The 24,428-nt window shown below is 33.0% G+C and overlaps 1 protein-coding gene across 5 annotated transcripts in view; it reads left to right on the top strand.

Moving 5' to 3' along the window:
- The window catches only part of ULK4 (unc-51 like kinase 4), a 252,397-nt gene that overhangs the window by 12,797 nt on the left and 215,172 nt on the right, over nucleotides 1-24,428 (top strand). For 3 of the 5 annotated variants that reach the window (XM_074840835.1, XM_074840804.1, XM_074840841.1), the window contains exons 7-18: nucleotides 602-703; nucleotides 1,427-1,510; nucleotides 2,340-2,415; nucleotides 3,042-3,137; nucleotides 4,910-5,034; nucleotides 5,165-5,237; nucleotides 7,585-7,684; nucleotides 8,152-8,256; nucleotides 10,253-10,313; nucleotides 12,286-12,467; nucleotides 13,911-13,957; nucleotides 14,769-14,847. In XM_074840835.1, coding sequence (XP_074696936.1) covers nucleotides 602-703; nucleotides 1,427-1,510; nucleotides 2,340-2,415; nucleotides 3,042-3,137; nucleotides 4,910-5,034; nucleotides 5,165-5,237; nucleotides 7,585-7,684; nucleotides 8,152-8,256; nucleotides 10,253-10,313; nucleotides 12,286-12,467; nucleotides 13,911-13,957; nucleotides 14,769-14,847 — 1,130 coding nt within the window. The remainder of the gene's footprint in view (nucleotides 1-601; nucleotides 704-1,426; nucleotides 1,511-2,339; nucleotides 2,416-3,041; nucleotides 3,138-4,909; nucleotides 5,035-5,164; nucleotides 5,238-7,584; nucleotides 7,685-8,151; nucleotides 8,257-10,252; nucleotides 10,314-12,285; nucleotides 12,468-13,910; nucleotides 13,958-14,768; nucleotides 14,848-24,428) is intronic. The other 2 variants (XM_074840823.1, XM_074840813.1) reach the window with 2 other exon arrangements.

The following is a 24,428-nucleotide window of genomic DNA, read 5'->3' as shown; positions in this document are numbered from 1 at the left end:
TATTTCTTTTATTAAGACAAAATGGGTTTTGATTAAGCTGCTATAATTTGATATGTGATATTTTCATAGTGTTTTAGTGTGAAAATAGCTATAACTAGTTTAGATCAGTGATCCAGTTGGCTAGCTACCTTGTTTTTGTAATAGTTTTCTAATTTCATGAAGGTTTATGTCTTGTGATAGCTTTAAAAAAAAAAACAAAACAAAACAAACCCAAAACAAACCTGATGTAACATAATTATTTCTGTTACTCACCTGAGAATTATGTTGATTTACCATTCTGCTCAATTTGCTTGGCCCTGGAAGCTGTCAAGGAATATCAAAACATTCTTTGCATTAATCACTGTTAGAAAAGTATAGCACAAGCCAGCTTGGTTCATAGAAGTGAAATAAACAACAAAATAGCATATATAAACCTACATAATTCAGTAAAGGTATAGGAGAGAAGTTCCTTTGAAACTACTTACATTTGGCATTTCACTCTTCTTATACTAAGTGAAGATAATCCCTAACTCACTGAAGCAGGGAGACAAAGTTTGAAGCAGGATAAATGTTGAATGCTGAATGAATAATCAAAGTGCATTATACATACTGTATTTTATAGGCTCTCCGTTATACACAGCTCCAGAAATAATAAAGGGAGCAGACTTCTCCAAAGCCAGTGATCTGTGGTCCTTGGGATGTTTACTTCATGAAATGTTCTCAGGTTGTAAGTTTGTGTATCTATTTAATATCTGTGATAATGGAAACATAGGTCATGGTCCCAGAGTAAATTGTTGTTAACTTTCTAGGGAAGTTAAGACATAGAAAAGCTTAAGACAGGTTTTAAAGATTTCTTGAAGAATATGCTAACTGTACTTTAAAAAAAAACCCCAAATGGTCTTTATCAAATAAGTGAAGTAATACTGTTAAGTTGTCCTTTTGATTGTGATCTAAATATTATACTAACCAATGTGTATTGTTTAAATAGTATGATTTAAAATTATATCAGTCCTCGAATTCTGACAGTTTTTAGTGTTTTTCACCTCAGTATTAAACTCTGGGTGCATTATTTTGACCTTTGAAAGAGAAAACTGTTTCATTAGTATAAAACTAGAGTCACTGCGTTTCCTGCAGGTAAAGTACCTGTTAGCATTGGCTGCACCTGGAAGGAAAAATTCATCACAATTGCAGTGGAACTTTCTGAAGTCTTAAACAATGTGCTGATCAAGCCATTGTTGCTGCCTCTTCTGTCAGCGGTCTCTTGCTGTTCATAGTAGAAGAATTTTGTATTTAAATTGACAAGAGAACTTGATAAATAGAATTCAGGCTGAGGGTGTTTATTTCTTTGGATGTTTCCTCAGGAAAATGAGCTCATCATCTATCATTGCACCTGACAGCCATTTTGAAGTTTGCCTAATCTGTGAAATGTGGTTCTGTTTGTTTGTAGGAAGACCACCATTCTTCTCAGACAGCTTTTCTGAATTAATCGAAAAGATACTATGTGAAGATCCATTGCCACCTAGACCAGAGGGTAACATTCGTTATTGTTTAATGAATCAATTCAGAGTAATACTTAAAGTTTTGTTTTGCACTATTTCTTCTGTGGCTGATTGCAGGAATGTTAGTTGTCCAAAGTGAACTTTAGCGTTGCCTTTCTTTGGTAAGAACTTTTTCCCCAGTAATGATGAATACTTCTTTCTCTTTTGACAGACAGGCATACCGTTTAGTGTTAATAATTAAAAGTAAATCTACCTTCTGGGATGGAATTTTTCATCTCGGTCATTCTGGGCATCAGTGGTATTCATGGAGACCCTTGAATATTAGTGGCTTTTTTCAATTCATAGTAATGTAGTGAAAATGGTGACCTGTAGAATTAAAACTTGTTTCAATTGTAAGAGAGATTTTGTCTTCCAAGTGGATAAAGTGCATTTCATAATTCGGAGCTCTCAGAAGTAGAGTCTGTCTCAGTTAAATAAGAATTTTGGAAACCTTTTTTGTATAATGGGCTGCAACAATGGTCCTCTTAAAGTTATCATGGTTGGGGGAAATTTAATTTCAGTTTAAGCAGATTTCAACTCCACTTTATTTCTTGCTAATAGCTATATGACAATTGGAGGGTGCTTTTTTTAACATATAAACAATTTTAATTAGTTTGGTGACTGAGAATTGGTAGCTTGTTTGGTTTGGGGTTTTTTTAGGAGGGTAGATTTAAGATTCTTCATACATTCAGATTTTTTCAGATGAAATTACTATTAAAGAAAACTCTTCTAGCATGATCTGTAGATAATGATTTAATCTTCATTGTGTGACAGTTGTTTTTGCTGCCCAGTACTTACCTTCTCAAGTGCTTCTATTTACAGGTTCTGCTTTTCACAAACCTTCTGCTGAGTTCATTAGTTTGCTTGATGGGTTGCTTCAAAAGAATCCTCAGAAAAGGTAAACTGTCTAATCCATGATAGTTGTTTACATCATCTTTTTTCACCTTTGGAGAAAATAATTGCTATGGTACTGTATGTATAGTATTTTGTAGATGACAAAGAGTGCAAAAATCACTTCATCCTTCATATAAAAGAGCAAACCATGCTTTTTCTTATATAAAGATATACAGAATTAATGTTTTAAATACGTATATCTGTATTTTTGTAGCTAGTGCTAAATAGATAACTTTGTAACAGAAATGATGGGCAGTTTTAAAATTGGATTGGTTTGCTTTTCCAGAGCAATGGACACATCTGTCTTATGAGGCTTTGATTTATAGCTGATACAGTTATATTGTGAAATAACATAAGATCATAATTTATAAGGTAGCTCAGATAATGTTGGGAGTGGCTATGCAGTTTCCTTCATTCTTAGTCTCATACCTCTGTGTTGTGTGAATTATCCATTCTGATTTGAGGCAAAAAGTTTGTCCTGTAAGAAAATTTATTTGTTGACAAAATAAAAGCAAACAACAGGATTAATTGCCCTGTAGTGTCACTGGGGTCAAAACCTAGTCTGGTATCTCTTTGTGGAGCTGTACCTTGCCACACTGCTTTTTCAGTTTGTTTGTTGCTTTTCAAAAGGCTGAATTGGACAGACCTATTGCAGCATCCATTCTGGAAAGGATCCCTTAGACATTGTGATGCTGATTCTGCAGACAGCCAGGGCACAAGCTCAAGGTACTGAATGTTCAAGGAAGACTTCTTTTATAGTAAATATAAGAAAAAAAAATTGTTATGGTTTTCTGTAAGTTCTCTCATTTTTGAATTTTGCTTAGGGTTTTCATGTTGTTAACTAACTGATAAATGTAGTTTTACTCCATTCAGTGAACAATTTTGGATGCTTAGAAATTGTACTATCCTATTAGTGTATTATACTGTCTGTTTGTTTTCAACGGACTCCTTCCTTCTGGCTGTAGATGTGTTAAAATTTACTTCTGAACTAACTGCTCTCATTTTTATTTATTTGTTTATATAACAATGATGCACTGTAATTTGACTTATAAGATTCTACAAAAGCTTTCAAAAAATTATAAATATGGATCAGTTTTGTCTTTACTGAGATTTTTGGTTTGTTTTTATGCATTAGGCTTAAAACATCACAAAGGCTATCAGTACAGCATCTTAGATTTGTGGTTCAGCAAATGCAGCTGACCCATATTCTTTGCTTATGACATAGAGCATTAATCTAATGGGTTTTTCTTCTAAATTTGTAATACTCCACACTGCTATATATGCAGAAAAACCCAGACCTTTTGTGAAAATAGGTTCTATATATTAAAAAGTTAGGCTTCTTCAAAATACCTGTTACTTTGCTGTTTTTTTGGTTTTAATATTGAATTAGGATATTTAGTGTTGTTTTTTTATGTTCTTTTTTCTAGAGTATTTGGAGGATACTTTAGGTTCCAACCTAGGGAACTAATATGAGAATAGTTTTCTTTTAGAATGCTGAATGTTTTTGAAATTCTCTCTTGTTTTGTTTAATACCCATTTCTGATACCAGTGCTGCAATATTTTTGTTAGTAACATTTATTCTAGTTTGAGATACAGCTCTTTGTCTTTTAATTTTATTACTGCTTTCACCACCAAGGCAGATAAGAAATCAAGATTTAAAGTTTATACCACAAAGTAAGAATTTATTCAAGGTTTTAGCAAGGTTTATTTCAACCTCTACCACAATGCTCATCTTTGAGGAATTTTCAGAGAATCAGAAGAATCTTAATCTCATATGAAATATTGGGCTATTTGACCTTACTCTTGGTTTTCAAATGCCTCTGAAATATCTGCTGAGGTATGCACTAGCTGACAGTTATGACAAACGCAGGACATTGGCTTTACATGCAAAAGAAGCTCAATACTTTTTCCAGCTGTGAGGCCAATTTATTTTCATCACAATGTGGGTTTGGTTAATATTTGATATCCTGGACAGCCTCCGAGAAGGTTATATGACCCAGTTACATGTGAATAATAGAGGGGGATATTAAAAAAAACCCAAACAACCAAAATCAATAAACTTGCAATTAAGTGTGGACGTGTAAATCATTACGCAAAAAAATGGTAGTTTGTATTGATCTTAATCTAGGCTACAAGCTTCATTATTAGAAGTAGGTTTGTTGTGACTTTTTCCTGTGAAGATTGAATGGCCTCTAAAGCTTTTAATATTTCTTTATAGCTCTTGTGTTATGAGGTAATAATTTAACTTTTCTAAATTGTTTCATGCAAGTTCTACTGAGAGAGATAGAGAATTTTTTTAATATTCTCCAAATTATTTGCTGTAAACTTATTCTTCATCATTGCCATTACTAATATAAAAAGTATATGTAACACATTAAAATATTATGCTGTTCTAGAGAATGACAGCTACATTTTATGTTAATAATTGCAACAAATAATGGATATGATTCCTCTTTTAAAAATTTAAATCTGTGTAATTAATATCTTTTATTAAACAGCAGTGAGGACACAGACTCATCAGTGTCTTGGAGTGCCAAAAAGCCAGTGGATACTCAGAAAAATCTAGATAACCTGTCATCCTCAAAAGCAGATAATAAGCTACCAAGCAATTATTTCAAAATAGGTAATATTGTTCATTATGTTATTTTTAATTATTTTGTGTCCTGTGAATTTTGTCAGTCTTAGCAACATGCTTATTCCCTATGTTTTATTTGTTTTTAACTTCTGAATGCAAGTTCATGTTCTCTTTTCAGTAGAAACTCAGACTGAATTACGCCCAAAAAGTACAGTTGATGGTGAATCAAATGAATCCATATTTCTTCTCAGGTACGAAAACCTAAAGAACAATTAGAAAACCCTTGAAACCCTGCATTTTTAAATTTTTTTTTCCCCCTATCTCTTCAGACATTTTATTATTGTGTTTGTAACATTTTGTTAGTGTTGTCTCCTTTTGAATTTTCTATCACCAGTTTAATATTAAGACATCTTTGACAAGCTGTGAAAGCAGTGTATGTAGTTAAAGCAATGCTTTTATGACTTTATTGCACTGGTTTTTGGAAGTAAACTTTTAATATCTTAGCTCTGTGTCTAAACAGAAGAATTTATTTCAAACTTTATTTCCTTCTTCACATATGTGAGAATATGCTTTGAATATGCTTCCTTTAAATACACAAGATTAAGCATTCAGTTTAAGATCCACTAACGAATTCTGCCTGCAGCTTTTCATCACAAACTATATTGGTAACAATTTACTAAGTACGACATAGGTATTAAATAAAAAATAGTGATTGGGTTAACAGTGATTTGTTTTAGTTGAGGTCTGATTCTGAAACTTTGTACTAGCTTTCAAACCAAGAAGATTATGTAATAAAATAGATATTGTTCTTATTGTCATCAAGCAGAAATATTCCAGTTTGAAATTAACTACTCTTTCAAGCTTCTTGCATAACCTGAAATAGGGCTTTTGACCATGATAGTGTGTCTACTTTTCCAGTTGTTTCAGTTGATTTTAATAAAGTATTACTTCTAATCTCACTTAACTTCTATCATCACAGCTAAACTCTTACTACTAGTAATTTAAAACAGTATTTGCTTTAGCAATCTGCTGAAAAGAAAGGCTACAATGGCATTACGAACATTTAGTATAACAACATGTAATCCAAATTATATCAGGAATGAGAGCAGGGAAAAAAATGTATTTTTAACAACATACTTTATTTATGAAAAGTACATTTATTTTAATATGAAATTTGAAATGTTATACAATTTTAAAAAATATATTTTCTGAAATTCTCTTTGCTTCAATGGTTTAACTTCTCAAAGCAGCATGTGTTACCTACTAAAGTTTTAAAACGTTGAAGTGAAAGGAAGCTGCTGACCTGACATTTGGTACTGGAATTTACTTAGCTGCTGTTCAAAAGTTAATCAGCCTTTAACAGCAGTAGCTTCTTCTGCGTGTGCAAGTGGAATAGATCTTATTCATTTCAACTAGTTCAATTCAGTGATCTTGTTTTAAACTGAGAAACCATCTGAGAACTGGAAAGATTTTCTGTATCTCAATCACATATGAAAGTAAATAAGGTTTGGAAAACAAATATATTTAACAAATCTATGTCTTTTGAAGCATGTGGGAACCAAGAATAATCTGTTAAGCCTCCTAGCTAGAAATTGTACTTTTTTTGGTTTAGGAAATAAGACTGCTTAAACTTCCAAGCAGATCCTGATATATTTTTTTAACCATAAAAATAAGGACATTTTATGTAGTTTTATCTAGCTAGTAGATAATATTTTGGCACTCCTTCATTGTACCCTTTAAATTTTTCCTGTCAGAAACAGATGAAAGATGCCTTTTTAACAAAATAAGGATAAGAATGAGAACTATGTTAGTCATTTGACTTGATTTTCATGTGTATCTTTAATTTTGTTTGCTGTTTGTATTTTTAATTTAGTTGCTTTTTCTAATAAATAAAACTGATTTGCAGCTAAATGTGCATATTACTTTCTGCTAATCAAGAAAGCACACTCATTTGAAGTTGTTCATTAAATTAGTTTCATGGCTTGCCAATTTTAAGAATTCTAAAGTTGCCTTTAAACACTTCAATGTATACTACAAAAAAGTTCACAGCAGCTTTACGAAAATTGCAAATTTGCAGTGTTTTGTTCTCTCCTTTCTTCATTGTCTAATTAGGTGACAGGATTTTTAAAAAGAAAAACTGAGATGTAAACCTAGTTCACATTCATACGTGAGAATTAGGCAGTTTGTAATTCCCATTACCTAGCTAAGAGTTGGCAGTCAGAAGAGAACATAAAATAAATTGCAATTTTTTGTCAAGTTAATTCTCTTCATATATTGTTTGTTATTAGGAATTAGGGTAATCATATTTTAGCATCCATTTTGGAGAGTGACTACGGGTGAGAAAATAATCAAATTATATTCATCTAACAACAACAGAAAAAAGAAACCACCCATTTCTAACTGACAGATAAATTCTAACCTTGTCAGGACGTATATAAAGAAGTTCATGTTTAGTTGATGGATCAGGCATAGCACCATTTATGTTTGTCAGCTTTGAAAGTTAACTGTATGGCATGAAAGTTTCAAAAGAGCAACAAAAAAGCAGTTTGCAGTGAAACTTAATCTGTAGTCTTTTTTTTTCTTTTTTTCTTTTTAAAGTTCTCGTCCCACACCCAGAACTAGCACTGCAGTAGAAGTAAGTGATGCTACTACTGCCTCAGTCCAAAATTCTCCACAAAGAGATTCACGCTTGAAAAAGGTGAGTAGAAAAATAATATTAAGGGTTGGTGGTATCTTCATAGTTAGATTTTTAGCCTGGAGTCTGTGGCAGTCACCTTTCTTCTTCATCCTTACACAATTGCAACTGGAAAGCAGTTCCTACAGTGTGCAAGTTAGTTGAAAAAAAAGTATTTGCAGAACTTCAGATGTAAGAGTTAAGAAAATGCTTAGTCTCCCCTTTCTTTTATTTTTTTCCCCAGCATATAAAAGGGATAATACTATCTTCTTTCTTCTCAGTCTAGTTTTTGGAGCTGGTGCTTTTTCTTCCAACATGTGTCTTTATAGTTGGCTCTATCTGCTACTACATAAATAAAAAGTAATTTAGAATATGTTGTTTACATGGCCAAACTGTGTGATATGTTGTTGAAATGAAATATTTGGGGAATAAACATAAACTTTCTTTTTTTGTGCAAAATAGTTTTTTAAAAAACTTTGTTCTTGTTCTAGGCTAAAAGTATGTTCTCAAGTCAGCAGGATATGGAGTCAACATTGAAAGAGCTCATTTACACTGAATCTGATCTTATCATAACACCAATCATTGACAATCCAAAGGTACTGCAAAATAAAAGATTCAGAACCTTGTGGGTGAGGCCATTTTTGCAGATAAGTCTTGAATCAGGGTGAAACTCCTTTCCTGTATTTTATAATTCTCATTTTAAAGCAGTTCCACCCAGTCATCTGGCAAGCTCTCCTGAAAATTTTTGGCAGTCTTTTATAATCCTGTTTTGTTGCTAATTTGAAGAACTGAGTTATTCTGGGATTGAATACTAATATCAAATAATATTTTACAAAAGTAGAAGCTAATGCTGTGTTCAGTACTTCTGTAGATTTGTTTTCTGATAACTTGCTTTGATATCTATTATTTAAATGAACACAAAACTGTATTTTGGTATACTGAAAACACCATCTATGAAGCCCTCTAGTTTAGGAGTTAGACCTTTACAGAATAACTTTTGTTACTGTTTAAACTTCAGATGTAATAATGTTTCTAATAAATATGAACTTATTTTCTCTGGAAAAGAAGACCCGAAGTTACAAGAAATGTCCATCCAATTTCTGTCATACGGATTCTAATGTGGTAACAGTTTGCTTGACATCAAAGGAAAGACCAAAAAGAATCAGAGCTCTGCACTGTAATGACAGTGTAACGTATGGGCACATGTGTAGTATTGCTAGAAGGAATGATAGGCAAGAGCCCCTTTCGTCTTCCTTTTATTTCGGTGAAAAAAAAATGAAGTAATTTTAGCAACTTTACTTAGTATGGGGCAGATGCAGAGAATGCAACATTTTTCATTGGAAGTGAGCATCTAGCTCATTAAGAAGGTCTTACAGGTTTTAGTTGATGCATTGTTTTAGTATAATAATTTTTTTGGTTTGTTTTAATGGAATTCCTAACACTCTCAAAAATTAAAGAGCTTGTACAGCTAGATAAAGTAACTACCCAACAATACTGTTCTAATGTGTTTGGGGTTGAGGACATTGTTGCCAGTGGAGAATTTCAAAGGTAATTATGCATTCAAATGCCACCTCTGTAAATTCTCAGTTCTGTGTCAGGACTCTGACACAAAGTCTTAGCCCTTCACTGCTTCTGTTCTTACTACAAGAGATGAGATTAGGAGTATGTATACATACTAATGTGCACATGGAGACTAATCTCCTTAGCATGCAATGCCAGCCTCAGAATTAATGCAAAATAGCCAACTAAATTCCAGGGACACGTAATCAGAGTCACTGCCTACTTGGCTGTCTTCAGACTAAAGGATGATACTGACACACAGTAAAGCTGAAGGGCTTGCAATTTAATCTCCTGCAAAGGGATTTACTAGATGCTGGCAGAGTTTTAAAAGCTGAAATGTCAGCTTATATTGTAAAATTTCCCTGTGTTCTGCAGATCTGTGGAACTGAAGACCCTTTTCAGAAAAGAGCTCTCTAGTTACACTTAGACTTCATCTGTCAAAGGCTAAATTCCAGTATACAGTTACTTTTTTGTATGCTTTAGTTACTGAAAATCACACTCAAATGCTCCATCACTGAGCAGTCATTCAATTTCATGATGTACCAGAAAATGCTCTGTTGTAGGGGAAAAACCCCCAACCTTATGAATGATTAGTTGGTGATTCTATGACTTCTTATATTCTAGAATGATCTAGAGTATATGTAAGTATTTACTTTATGGCAATGATTTACTAAAGCATTTCATGAGCTCTTAGCTGCATAGTTCTTTTCTGTAGCTTTTGAAACCCAAATGCAAGTATTTTTCTATGTACAAGCAAGATAAAAATGTAAACTGAAAAAATCCTATCATTTTGTATTCCCATTAAAAAAAAAAAATTAAATGGAAATACTAATTAAAAACACAGAGTTAAATCTCAAATACCTGCTTGGAAGAAATACATACCAGAAAAGAATGGAAAATGCCTCAGTAATGAGCAGCGGTTTGTACACCCATCCTGTACAATTTTTGCATCTTTGTGTTTTCTTGTTCAACTACTTAATACATTTCTGGAAATCTCTAAAACTCGTTATACTGTGTTTGGTTATTTTACAGATAATGAAGCAAGTACCAGTTAGATTTGACTTGAAAACTTTACATATACCAATATATTCAGGTATGGATCTGCTGAAGTTGTTAAAACTTAAGTTCTGCATATGATGGTGCAACTCACTATCACAAGACCTATTGCTTCTCTTTGTCGATGATGAACTGTCACAGTTGCAGAACTCATAACTTCTCTGAAACTGAAGTTGCATATGTAATGTTCCTAGCTAGACCAATTTTGAGTAGACTTCTCAAGTGTAAACAGTTATATGCCCTTCCTTTCTCTTCTGCCTTCTTCAGTTTCAAGCCCATGCTCAAAAATGTTTAAAATGAGACATTCAGCCTTGTTTTAGTGTGGGAAAAGCATCATTTTTTTTTCCTGTGTTATTTTTTGTAAACAACTGAGATATTTTAACTGAAATATTCAACCAAATAGATTAAAATTTGACAAAGGCAGATAAGCAAATGAAAATAGGATCTTAAAATGTGTGGTGCTGATCAGCCATAATACTAGGCAGCCTTGCCAGTCCCACCTTTAATCATGGAATGTTATGGGAATCATGTCCCAAAAGATAGTGTGGAGTTGTTTGGGGTTTGGTTTTTTTGTTGTTGTTAGTTTTTAATGTCTAGAAAAGCTGCTGTTTCTGAAAACAAAAGGCTGCTCATTGTCACTAATGAAACGTTTCTTCCCCTGGCAAATTTCCTCTAGCATATTTAAGGAAGTATTACTGCACTTTACTGTGCTTGAAGAGGGATGTCAGCCAGATATATAGTCCTTCTGCAGTTCACATAGCACCTCTACCTAGACATAAACATTCCTTTTTTTCTTTCTATAAATTATGTACTTTGGGGAGTTAGTTTGTTGAAGAAATTTTATGGTTGGAAAAGAATGTAACATCCCCCAATCTCCATGTCAAAATTGCAGTAACAGAAAATATTTTCAATTTGGCTAACATCCTAGTCAAAAATGATCAGATTCAAGTGCCTAAGAGGGTGTTATTTTATTTCATATTGCACTTAAGTAGCTAAATTATCACACTGATGTTCTGATATGTTTAACTATTGTTGTCTCTATTTAGTTAATATGGGATAGTGGTTGTGTAATGCTTTCAGAGTTGTAGCTTTTTTTCTGGGCAACTTTCTGATTGTTTTTGAAGATACTGAATTTGATGCTGCTTGTCAATAATGATTAAAGACAGTGTGGAAAAATTAAGATAAATACCTGAAATCCAAACCTCTTTTCATCTTTAATGTAAATTATAATTGCCTTCTTAGTAGGTGTTGTTACTTAAGTGTAAAATCGGAATAAAAGACAGAAGACATGCTCTTAAATATTCTGTACTGGAGCATATCAGGATGGCAGAGAAGTTACTTATAAATAACTAACCAAAACTGAGGTAATGTGGGGCTGCTAGAGTGAAGTTACCCATTGAGACTGATAAGGAAGTCTTTGAATAATCTCTGTTCATGTACAGTGGTCAGTGAATTGACCACAGGATTTATGTTAATTGTCCTAGTGACTTGACTTCTTTGTGTTCCTTTTGAAGTCATCTGTGTTCTGTTACTACTAAGGCTTAACTAGATGGATACCTACCTTTATGAATAACTATACACATTTTCAGTTTATTGATTCTGAGGAGATTTCACTGACTTTCATTAGGTTTTGCCTCAAATTTACTCCAATGAAACTGCCCTTTCTTATTAAGAATTAGTAATGATTAAGGACAATTACTCAACCACTATCTTGCCTAAATATAGTGCCAATAAATGTTTACTTAAATGAAATCCAAGGACTTAGCAGGGTTGCAATTTCAAAAATGTTTTGAGGCTTTTATTGCAACATTTTTATGCTTTATTTCTCTTCTTTTTGATTTCTATGGTCTTCAGATATGAATTATGTTTGTTTAATATTTTAAGTACTAAAATTATAATTGGATTCAAACTTTGGAACTTATTTTTTCATGTTGGTGTTACTTTCTAGTGTGTTAAAGCAACATCAGAGATCCGTTATCTTTAATTGCTTGTTTGCTTCTTATGGTTAGCTGAGAAGTTATCATCTATGAAAGACACGGATTGGAATGACTTCTTGCAACAAATATGTTCACTGCTTGATTCCACCGAGAAGAATACAGGAGCAGCACGTTCCAAACTGAACTTACTGTACTATCTGTGTACTGTGGCTGTCCACAAGGAAATTGCAAGCAGGCTAATTAGCTCTCAGCTGGTAAATAATAAAGTTTTGAAGCAATCAGCATGGTTTATGTACTTGCCATTGTAGCAAAAATCAGCTGCTTTTAGTTATATTTCAAGAAATCATTGGTGTACTGACAAAAATAGTATGGCAAATGTAAGTAGAAAATAATGCAAAAAATTACTAAATTAAGTTCTATGTCAGGTTTTTTAAAAGAGCTGAGGGAAGCGAATTCTTTCTCTTAGATTTTGGATACATTTACTTATAGATATGTTGTATTAGTAAAAAGGCTGCGGTAAAAGCTAAGCTTGGTGGAGAGTGTGAAATAACATATGATGAAATATTAGTCTTCATAAATCATTAGGTGACAGAGAAGACTGAAAAAAGTTCATGTTTGAATTGTTAAATCAATTTTATTTGGCCATACGTCTGCAAAGAATAGCAAGAAAAACTTTTTAAAGAACATAGAGTAAAACTTTCATTAAGTACTTCTTCAAAGGGTGAGCGTGTTCTCTGAAGAGTCTGTTTTAGTGTACACCTAAATGGCAGTTTCACTTTTCAACCAGACAAACAATTTTATTAATATCCTCTGTAGTGGTTTAATGTATTTCTCAGAGTATTGCATGTGTAGAAGAGAAATACAATTATTTTTCCCATTCTGCAAAAGCATCACAGAAGCCATCCCAAGATGTGCACTCTTCAGTTTATTTAATAACAAGTAAACTACCTTGTTCTCCAACATTTATACTAATGCACCTAAGTCATATTCTGATACATCGTCCTTGGATATAGACAAAATTGCACTGCCAGAGAAATTCAATGAAGAATGTTCAGGTTGGAAGCAATGGTATGTCTTATGCCATAGAATTCCTGTGAAAACAGGAAACAGAATTGCTGGAAGGTGTGTTCCATTATCACTGGATAATTTGGGGGGGGGGGGGGAGGGGGACACGACAGAGTAATCCAATAACTGAATTGCCAATTAACAGAACATTTAGAAAAGAGTTAGTAATTATCCAGTTTGGTTCTTAAGTGGCTGATTATGTGTGTTAACAGTCCATTCATTAATCTAGTATTTGCCAACTATTTTTGTCCTTTCTCACAAAATGAAGTTAATTTATTAAATACTTGTTGGGTAATACTATATGATGATCTCTGTGTTTGTAGATGAAAGTATTGGAGTTTTTTCCTCTGCATGGTCTCATTCAAAATGAAAAAAATGGATTTTTTTTTAACACACTGATACATGCTTAGCAGTTTAAGGCAAGAATATAGCAAGAAATTGAATTTTTACTCTCAGTCTTTTTAAATCGTTTGGACAATATCTACAATCTTTGTCTATGATAATACTTTTTTGCAAATGTTATCCAAATACATTTTTATGAAATTACTGGTATTTTAATTTTTGTGTTTATCATTGAACATACCACATCACCTGAAATTCACTGATGTTTATTTATCTTCTTTAAACTATAGTTTCCTATATTGATACAGCAGCTGCGTGCAGCCGCCAACTGGGATATGTAAGTAACAGTTATTTAAATTAAATTTGTTCAAATTTGGAGTTATCACTGAAATTTATTAAAGATATTTTTTAACAGGGTACTTGAGGGGTGTTTTAGCCTGTCAGACTGCTGTGGTACCTGACTGGCAGTATGATGGTGTATATAACATGAGATTTTTTTCAGCATTGAATATTGCTGTTCTACAGAACCAAAGATTAGAGAAAATCTCTAAAATTTTATCTAGAAGTTGTATAATTTAGTGTATCAAATAGAGTTACTTAAAATCACTGAATAAACCACTCTATACCATAATAGTAGTAAAATAACTATAATGGTAGCTTTTATTTTAAATGACTGTCAGAAATATTTCAATGTGATGGTGCCCTCTGTTGTTTGTTTCATAAATGTTGATTTTATTGATTCAATTTTTTTCTTTCATGAAACTTTTAAACCTGATTTGCTGATAACAGATTTAATTTCTGTTTTGTCAGCTGTACTGAAAAGTTTAAAATTAGGGGTTTTCTGTGTTACAAGAAAACTGAACATGAGCATAACTGATTAGTAAGACTATAACAAACTGAAGAATCTTCATTCTGCAGTGATAAAGAAATACCTTTATGCATGAATTTATTGCTAAATTGAGCTGAAATACCAAAAGAATTTGATGAATAAAAGAAAATAGAAATAAGAAGAAGATCTGAGCTGTAAATCGCACTTCAAATATTTCCTGCCCTTAGCAATCTGTGTAAAATACAAACCAGACAAGTGTTTTTGTCATATTTTGGAAATAGTTTTTCTGCACCTACAAAAAAATGTATTTGATACGCAGACGTGCCAAAGTTGCTCGAGTGATGGGTTTACTGGCATTACACACATCTGAACTTGGAGAAAATGTACCTGTCTCTGAGGTAACTTTCAATATTTTTAATTTTTATTTGGCGGGAAGTTTTATTAAGGCTTTTACTATTTATGTGGGAAACTTTCACAGCTGCTTTTTTTTTTAAGCCTGCTTTATTTTTTTTCATATGTGTAAATGGGAATAGAATTCATTAAATATACAAACTTCTGAGTTTATTCTGTGTAGGTGTGGTTCTGATTTTTACCAACCCTTGGCAGAACTTCACATGAATGATAAAACTCTCACCTTTTTCTCTCTTTTTCAGAAAAGTAAGTGGTCACTGTCATACTTCCTCTGTGTGTGTGTGTAACAAGAAGAAAGTCTTGACATATTTGACTATGCTGAAATGTAATTGTTATAATTAGTATAAAAATAGTACAATTGATTCTTAGAAATTATTTTTCCAAAAAGTGAGATGGGACTAATTTGAGATTCCTTGCAGTTCTTGAAGAACCTGTGTAATGAAGGGCAAGTCATTTTCTTTGGAGAAGAAAAATATTTTAAATCCTTCTTTCATTTTGCATGCTCAGTAGTTGACTTAAACAGAAGACTGATTAGACAAAGTGATCTTGCTGTCCTTTTATCCGTGTGACACATGCACCCAAATTGGGGGAACTTGACATAATCTACTATTTAATGTCAGTTCAAAGTGTGAATGTGACATTATTTCTACTTCATGAGGTGAAGTCAGGATTTTATTGTAATGGGTGTTTGAACGTGAGAAACAACTGCTAAACACATGTAACAAATATGCTTCCATACTGTACAGATCTTGTGTGTAGGAACATATAGTTATTAGTTAATTGCTGACTTTTTTGGCAATGCAGCTAAGGAACCTTTTGTTGCTCTAGGTCCTTCTATTTTCTTCCTAATGAATATTAAGAATGATTATGATTATCTTGCTGTGTTGCTTAACATTTCAATTCTGTGGTGAAGTCTGAACTCAAAACATTATTGTTATTACCTAGGGTTTCTTGTTTGTTTCATAAAGTTATAAAGTGGGGAAAGAGTCCTTATAGTTACAGTCACTGAAGTTTGGTCAAAGTCTTTCAATACAGACAGTTGCATGTCAATTGAATTTCAGGTCACAATTTAAGTGCACTTTTGTATGTGGCAATTTTATCTGATACTTACCTTTAAAGGTTCCAGTGAAAACACTCAAAAGTAATTTTGAGATGTCAGTATAACTTTTGGCTTTAGGTTTTGTTTAGGTGTTTAGCATTAATACATTCAGCAATAGTTTCCCTAGCTTCCCAGTTTCCATCATAGAAAATACATATCCTAGTCTGCTTTGTGTATATAAAAATAATGGATTGAAGTAGTTTTACATTGAGCTATAATAATGTTTTGTTCAAAGTTTTTTTTGTTTTTTATATGAACATAAAAATCGTTCACAAATGGAATTTAGCATTTTTAGAAATATGCATATACTTCAAAAAACAAGTTGAGTCTGAACTCAGTGACATTTAAAGTGAAGGATTAGAAAGGAAAATTAACTTTCATTATCACTTTCTGGCTCCATTCTTATATGAATTAAAATTATTTTTTTATATACAGTCATCGGGAAAATAAGGATTTTTTAAAAAATAAACAGATCCGAGTTATAATACTGTTCAACAGGCATCTACAGTGCTTACTGTAATGACATTAATTCCAAGTTTTTTTTCCTCAAAGTGATATCTCAGAATTTAAAAAATATTTTAGAAGGCTTACACAAAATTAGAATGAGGAAAAAAATTAAATCCTAGTATTTTCATGTCTTTAAATTTAGTTTTGCATGTGTAATCTAAAATCAGATAACTGTAGGCAGAACACAAAACTTGATAGTTCATTTACAGGAAAAGTAGGAAGGAGTCATTTAGGAGTTTCTGATCTCATAGAGTTGTGTTCCCTTCTGTTCCCCTCAAAGGAACTACCTGAACCTGTGAGTTTGAACATCCTTGTGGATTGTCAGCTATTGTATGTTGTGTGACACTTTAAAAAAACCCAGAAAATAATTTCAACCAGCATTATATACTGTATTAAAATATAGTGCTGTAATTTGTTCTCTTATGAGTTAACTGATACTACAGCTGAAGTTTTTTGGTGGCTGCTGTGGTTTAGGAAACATCAAAACCAGCTGTAGCTAATCAGAACAACATAATCTAAAATGACTCTCTGATCCAGGTCTTATAGACTAAAGGTATAGGAGTGATCTATCTATTGGTAGTTGTTTCTCTATTTTATTTCCTCTTCCATTTCTAGTAACTTCTAATACTCTTTGCTTTTTTGACCCCTGTTAGATAGGGATAACCTCTGTAGAACTATCATCTCCTATAGCCGCAAAATTTTGTTCCCGTGTATGAAAAGTCAGTTCAGAGCTCAGGAAGATGCAATTCTGGAATTATTTTTGCCCCCTATGTGTACCATGCTATGTACACCAATTTTTTTTTCCCAATATTTATCACTCAATCATGACCCCTTTGCAGTTCTTTATGTCATTGTGCACTCGTCCAGTTATTTGTGATTTATTTTGTACTTTTAAAGTACCACAGGACCTAATAGAGACTCATGCATGACACCATTGCTGTCCCTTACATGTTAAAATCTGGCTCTTTATTTCTACCCCTTATTGTCTTTTATGCAGTTATACATTTATTTAAGGATAGTTCCTCTATCTTTGAGGTTGAATCTCCACCATTAACCTTTTTGTTGTTGTTTTAAACAATCTGTTAAATAGTAGTAACATTAAGTCCTGAAGAAGCAGAAAAACTTTAGGAAAGAAAAGAAGCCTCATCCTCATTTTACAGGCTAAAGTGAACTTTCATGTACTGTATGCCAAAAGCCTTTAATTTGTTGGGTTTTTTAAAAATTAATGGGTTTCCCATTTTTACTTTAAAAAAAAAAGTTCTTATTCAGATAATCGGTGAACAACAATTTGTTTCAAATGCAACCACTAGAGGTCACTAAAACGCAAAAATAAAATGCAAGTAAACTATTTCACAGACCAGACAAACATGTAACTGTGTAATATCTTTATTCTGCTGATGTATTCTAATATGTAGGTCATACTAGAAAAAAAAAAAAAAAAAGTCTATGCCTGTGAATTTACTTGCAGTTGATTTCCAGTTAAGAATCTTTTAGAAGAATGCTGCATTGATTAGAAAAAATGAGACTGATCTTAGAATGCAATAGGGAAATTGATCTTTTGTATAATTGAACATGAAGACATTTTATGTGTAATTTCTTCTATTTGGAAGTTGCAATAAAAGTTTTTGATAGGCCAGGGTTTTTTCTGACTTAATAATGTTTTTCCCATGGAATTGCCCTTTACAAATCTGAAACATCATTTCCTCATATTTATTCCTACTTATTTTAGGAAAACACCTCAAATTTAAAGTTTTATCTTTGTATTTAGATTCTGAAACTGGTTCTTAAGGAACTGGATTCTATGAGAAGAAGATTCTTTCCAGGATTCTTGGAAAGAAAAATCTGCTTATTATTCATCTTACAAAAAGAGAAATTCTTCCCAAGTTAGGGACGTGGACTTCCATGTATATCTAATTTGGCTTATTTATTCAAAGAAGCTATTGTTCTTTGCTCTCTGTGAATAAAGAGGGCCTTCTGTCATTAGGACACAGCCACTCTGATGTGAAATTTCAGACTCAGTCTTTTATTTTAGTAAGAGATGATAGAGCAACTTCACAGAATGCTTCCATGTTGGGAAGCAGTGGCCTTCTCTGTTTGGTAGGAGACCAGCCTCCTCCACCTGTTGAGTCACGCTCTGCTTGTCCTTTTGGAGGCAAAAATCTAGTCCTTTTCCTTACTTCTTTTGAATTTGCTAATTGGAAATACCAGTCTTGCACTATGACCTAGGCAGCTGTGCCTGTTTTTTTTTTTTTTTTAACAGACCTGGGTCTGCTGCTCTATTGGGTTTAAAGGGCTCAGGGAACCTGCTACAGCCTTCACACTGCAAGTTTCTTTGCAAAGCCTTTGACTTACAGAATTACGCGGCCAAATCAAGAAACTAAATATCCCATGGAGAGTCACAGCATATTAGAATATCTCTGTAATATTGAGCTTAGAATGCGATTTCTTTGTCAAAACAGTCGAATATCCTGATTCCTGTTTTCATCCAAACTGAAGCTCCATATAATTTGAACCTTTTTATTTCTGATTTTTTTGACGTAAAAGTTGGTGGTTGTTTCCTACAGTTGCAAAGCAGCTGCATTGTTACAGGTACAGTTTTATGACCTGTAGACTCTAACTAGTCTGATTGTATCTTCTTTGGTCTAGGTCTACAGTTTGTCATTCAAATCCATACAGAATGTAATTTTTAAGTTATGCTCCTAGCTTATCTCTCTGATAACTCCTGTTTCTATGTCTATCCATGTCTGCACATACTGTAAGGAGGTTCAAATAAAAATGGTTTCATTTGGCCATTTATTCCCAAACTACTTAGTTTTAATGTTGTTTTATTGTAAAATAACTTTTTGAGTCTGCTCACAAATGATCGTAATTATTCTGTTAAATATGATGGAGTTTGTGGCTCAGGGTCCAGTTTTGTTCCAATCCCCCCACCCCACTACCCCGCAATATTCCATCAGCCTGAGAAGGGACATCCCTACCATCAACTTTTACTGGAATACTATGTCCAGTTCTAGTCCACTTATCTCAAAAAAGGCGCTGTAGAAATTAAAGGTCATTTTGAGAAGAACAACAAAAATAATTAAGTAAAAGGCCTCTGAGTGTACTGAAGAGTTAATTATCTTGAGTTGAATTATCCTCAAATGCTGAGGGATATATACGGAAATATATATTGGAATATTTTTCTTATATTGTAGTTTAAGATAAAGCCACTTCATGAAGCTGAAAAGTGGCAAATTAAGATCCAAAGAGAGTGCCTTTCCACATGAGAATGTGAAAGATGGAAAGTTGGCAAATTTCAGAGAAGTTCTAAGTGTTGATATGCGTAATGTGAGTATCAGACTTAGAATAGCAAGTGTTAGCAAAACATTTCTGAAAGCCTCTAAAGGTGCGTGCTTCAGATTTAATGTCGGTACTTAATTGTTCAGAGTTCGGAGATTATTTTAACCGGGGTGTCCAAGCTCACTTTGAGTGTGGGTTTTTTTTTTCTACCTTTTTTTTAAAAAAGCATCTGGAGCTGACCACTTACAAAGCCAAAAAGCAGTCTTGATCCAGTTGACAGCTGCTTAGCGTCTTGTGTTTTTATTGACAAAGGTTTGTCTTGTGAAAGAATGATTGACTTCTGTATATCTTGATTTTAGAGTAACACTTTTTTTTTCTTAGGATAAATATATAGTCATACAAAACCTTAATTTACTGTCACAGTTGGTTATAACTGATACACACATTGACTCATGTCAAATTTTTTTATGTATATTGAATGTCTTGTTTGTAGCTGGGGGAACCCATATGCCTTTAATATTGCTGTGTAACTGTATGTTGATGATTTCAGAAGTAAACTTATTTGTATGAAGAAAGTAGAACAGGAAGATCAACTACGATTTTGGAGTGAAACTGGAAAAAAAAAGTTACCTTCATTCTTCTGTATACATGCTATGAAACTGATGTGTAATTTGGGTGGAAGATTGCCATATTTAAGTTGCTTATAGATAGAATGACACATCTTACATCAGAGAACACTTTAAAAGGATTCTTTGTAATTGGTTATAATGATGGAAGTGTTTCATATCTCACCAGACAGCTTGTAGGACTATTTTCAGCATGCTTTCCTGTAATCACAGATTTTTGTTGATTCTAAACATTTGATATCTTTGCCATCTCTGTGTAATATTTTTGCAACACAAGCTGTGGCATTTCTGTTTAAAGTATAGTGTGACTTTGTTTTCTGGACCCGTGGCCCTTCCCACTGTATTTCTTTTTAAAGTAGGAAATGTTTCTTATTTCAATTGCTCTGCTTTAAACTTTTAATTTTTTTTACATTGCATAGTCATTTGCTCTTGTACAGTTAGCTATTTGCATATTACCACAGTTAAAGAAACATAATAGTCTCACAAAAATGCTGTTAAATAATGACTTATTTAACACAATTAGTATTTAATGCTTAAGATCTTAGTATTTTACCTGCTAGCATAAAATAATTATCATATACAGTTTAAAATGCAACTGTTTATATTGTATGACATTCTATAATTCCATTTTTTTCTTCCTTTCTATGAATTATAATGTAAATGCACAGCAAGGAATACAGTTTTAAGTCCTACTTAGTTAAAATATTTTAAATTTTTACTTAAAAGTAATTTTTTTTTCCACTATAAAATAATCACTTCCAAAATTACTATTTATTATATTTAAATTCTGTGGTAGTCAAACTGCCATGTTTTAAGCTGGTTATTCCTCTGTCCTAGATTATTCCCAGGTAGCTTTTACAGATAAGTGACTCCGGTTGAAGGGAGTTTTACATGTATGACAACTGTATAATCAATAGTTTCTTTTAATGTTAATGGGAATTGTATCTAGCAAGGACTAAATTTACTCCAAAAAAGTGTGATACATCATCTCTTATTTTCCATTTCAGAACTGGAAATATGCAGAGAAATTTCTACTGTGCAAAACCTACTAAGAAACAGAGCTTGACCCAATAGTTCTTATTGTTAAGAAAGTAAGATAAGCATAAATATTAGGCTAATAAATAATGCTTATATTGTCAACACTGAGTTATGTTTTTCCTTCAATTCAGCTGCATAGAAAACTTATATAAATAATTATATATGTTTTAACTTTTCCATCCCTAAGTCTACTAATTTCATGTTTGCCTGAGAGCAGAGGTTGTTCTTAAGCGGGAGTGTAAGAGAAGAGAGTAATACTTCATGGATTAGTTTGTGCAAACCATTCTTTCCTAGGGCTGCAAAGAATAAAATCTGGAAGGTTCTTTGATTTGGAAGGCAGCTGGAGGATTCTTGAATAGGATTTACCTTTTTGTTTTGATCGTAGGGTGATAAGCAGTTTCAGGTTAACTTACTTCCAGAGGAAAATGATGAATATGTGAACCATACCATGTATCTGTCAGCTACCTTTATTATGTATGTACCATGCAGTGGGAAGCTTAGTTTTTTTTCTGATTGTTGTACTATGTGGGCCTTAGCTAAACTAATTTCAGTTTGTCCCTCCTCTGCTATCGCTTTCCTGAGACTTCAGAATATACTTGTGTCCTGTATGTGCATGGAATAATTTTGCCTTATTGGTTGTATTTGGAAATCTAAACTGAAAATGTTCTGTGATTTCTTAGAGTTTTTTAGCTTTATTCATACACACACAAAGCAAGGTAAATTGAATAGGCATTTTAATTTTTTTCTTAAAGTAAATCCAAAAAAGTCAAGACAAATAAAGTCAAATGCTGTACAGGAAACTTAAGGTACCTTGCTATTATTTTCACAAAAACATAAGGGTGGTTGTCCTGTAGCATTAAAAATGGAGAGATTCAGCCTGTCAGTGGTACTAAATGAATGTGATGTTAACAAATAAACTGTCGGCCACTTCACCAGTTACCTTTGGGAATATACCCATAGCTTTCTTGGTAAAGCCTTTACTCTAGAGAGCACTGAGAACTGTTTCACAGAGGGGAAGAAGTTCTGAATATTCTAAAGCCCCAAGAGCACTTACTTACTGCCTGCAGTTCCCTCTATTTAAAATTAGGCAGCTAAATCTGTATGTGGAAAATGCAGTAAGGATACTTGAACAATCCTTATTTCTCCAGCTAACAAGCAGCTGTGTCAGCTAATGGAGCCTGCTTTCTCATGAATTGACTTGCAGCTGCTTGACTTTTAAACTTAATTACATAAAGGCTACTGTTCAGCATATTCACCTCTTCCTTTGTGAGCTATCACAAAGTTTAAACAGAAAATCCTTGGGTTAGGAGGGTGTATTCTGATATTAATATAGTATCTTGGCTTTTTCTATGTGTAGCATGTTTTGAAGTGTCTTCGTATATGTATTCTCTGTTTAAAAAGAAATGAGTTTGTATCACAACCCTTCTGTCACTTTTATGTTGCTATTTTGCTTCTAGAGGTTTCAAAAAAACAGTACTTTTTTTTTTTTACTCTTGCTTAGTGTGGTAGAAATTGTGTAAGAGGTTTCAAATGATTGCAGGGAAGGAGACAATGCTAAAACAATTGTCTAAATGCTTTGCTTTTCTTTGCTACCCCAATTTCATGAAAACAATGCGTCAGTACAGAATTTTGTATGGTTGTACATCATGGGACAGAAAGGGAGATGAATTTGTCACATGTTGTAGATTTAGATTAGATGTGTTCTTTCATTAGTATTTTTTGACATCATGGCTAGACTTTGGTCTTTGCTTATAGCATCATTGTTTGTTGTTACTTTCACTGTCATGCTGTAGGTAAGTTTTGTAGAATAGAAAATGAAAATTAAGGTAAATGTCAAAATGAATAGCTTGAAAATAGTATGTTTCTACCATTTCTTAGATTGACAAAAGGTTCTTCTAGTTTCAAATAGCTTTTATAGCTTTTCTAGCTAATTAAAACATTTATAAGAAGTGGTACACTGCCAGACAAAGAATTTTATGTATTAAAAAGGACAGCTGCAGCAGATTTTTTTAAAGTTTATTATCTAAGACAGATCTGTTTACAATGTTTAGTGTGTGATTGCCCCCTTCCCATTTTTTTCTGGTTTACTGTACAGCTGACATCTGTTAATTTATAAGTAAATGGATATGTCATATACACTGGAGACATGCTTGGGTTGTGGAAGACTAGGTGAACTAGATGGAATATTTTTTCTGTAGTTAAAATAACCTAGAAAGAACAATTTTTTTTCTGTGGAAGAAGTAATATTTGCTTTTCTTACCTTGCTACAGTATCACCAGAACCATCAAATATGTACAGAAAATGAATCGTGAAGTTAGCATTCTTGCTGTGAGCAAGAGAGACCACACTGAAAAATTTTTCATGCCTAAGCTTCTTGACATGAAATACATGACTTTCTGTTAATTCTGGAAAATACATATCTATGTGAGGTTTTAAATATTTCCTGGCATAATTTTGATGCTGTTTGTGTGATGTTTGCAAAGTCACATCATATATAATACTGCAATTGTTGTGATTAGTTCTTTCTTTATTAAAGCTTGACATAGCTGAGAATTTGGTTTTAATATATTTTTGATACTTCTGATTTATTTTGAGTCAACCAGCTTTGGGTCTGTGCGAGTTGTTGTACAGTTTCTTCACTGAAGTGTTTAGCTCTTGCAACTAAGTATGTACCTTGAAGAATGAACCTAAAAAAGAGCCCTTCTTCCATCTCTTTTTGTCCTGAACTTGCAAATGAATCAAATCATAGTGACAAGAGAAAAAAATCGAGCCCTTTCCTCTAAAGCACATACTTGCTTGATTGACACAATTAGGCTACAACATGTTTTTGTGATAGAAATTGCACACTGGTGGTAGCTGAAAAACCTAATTCCCTGCTGCCTTCTGATTGCAGCACTAAAAGACACTCAGACCAGGCTCAGTGTTAGGCAAGATCAGTGTATATTGGTTGTAGTCCTAGCTTTTCCTCTGAATAGCAGCCCTTTCAGCTATCATCTGGAAAAAAAAAAATGTGATTTTA

This window comes from Strix aluco, chromosome 1 (genome assembly GCF_031877795.1).
Source record: "Strix aluco isolate bStrAlu1 chromosome 1, bStrAlu1.hap1, whole genome shotgun sequence".
Lineage (NCBI taxonomy): Eukaryota > Metazoa > Chordata > Aves > Strigiformes > Strigidae > Strix > Strix aluco.
The sequence above is the reverse complement of the archived record's forward strand: the minus strand, read 5'-3'. Positions and strand labels throughout refer to the sequence as shown.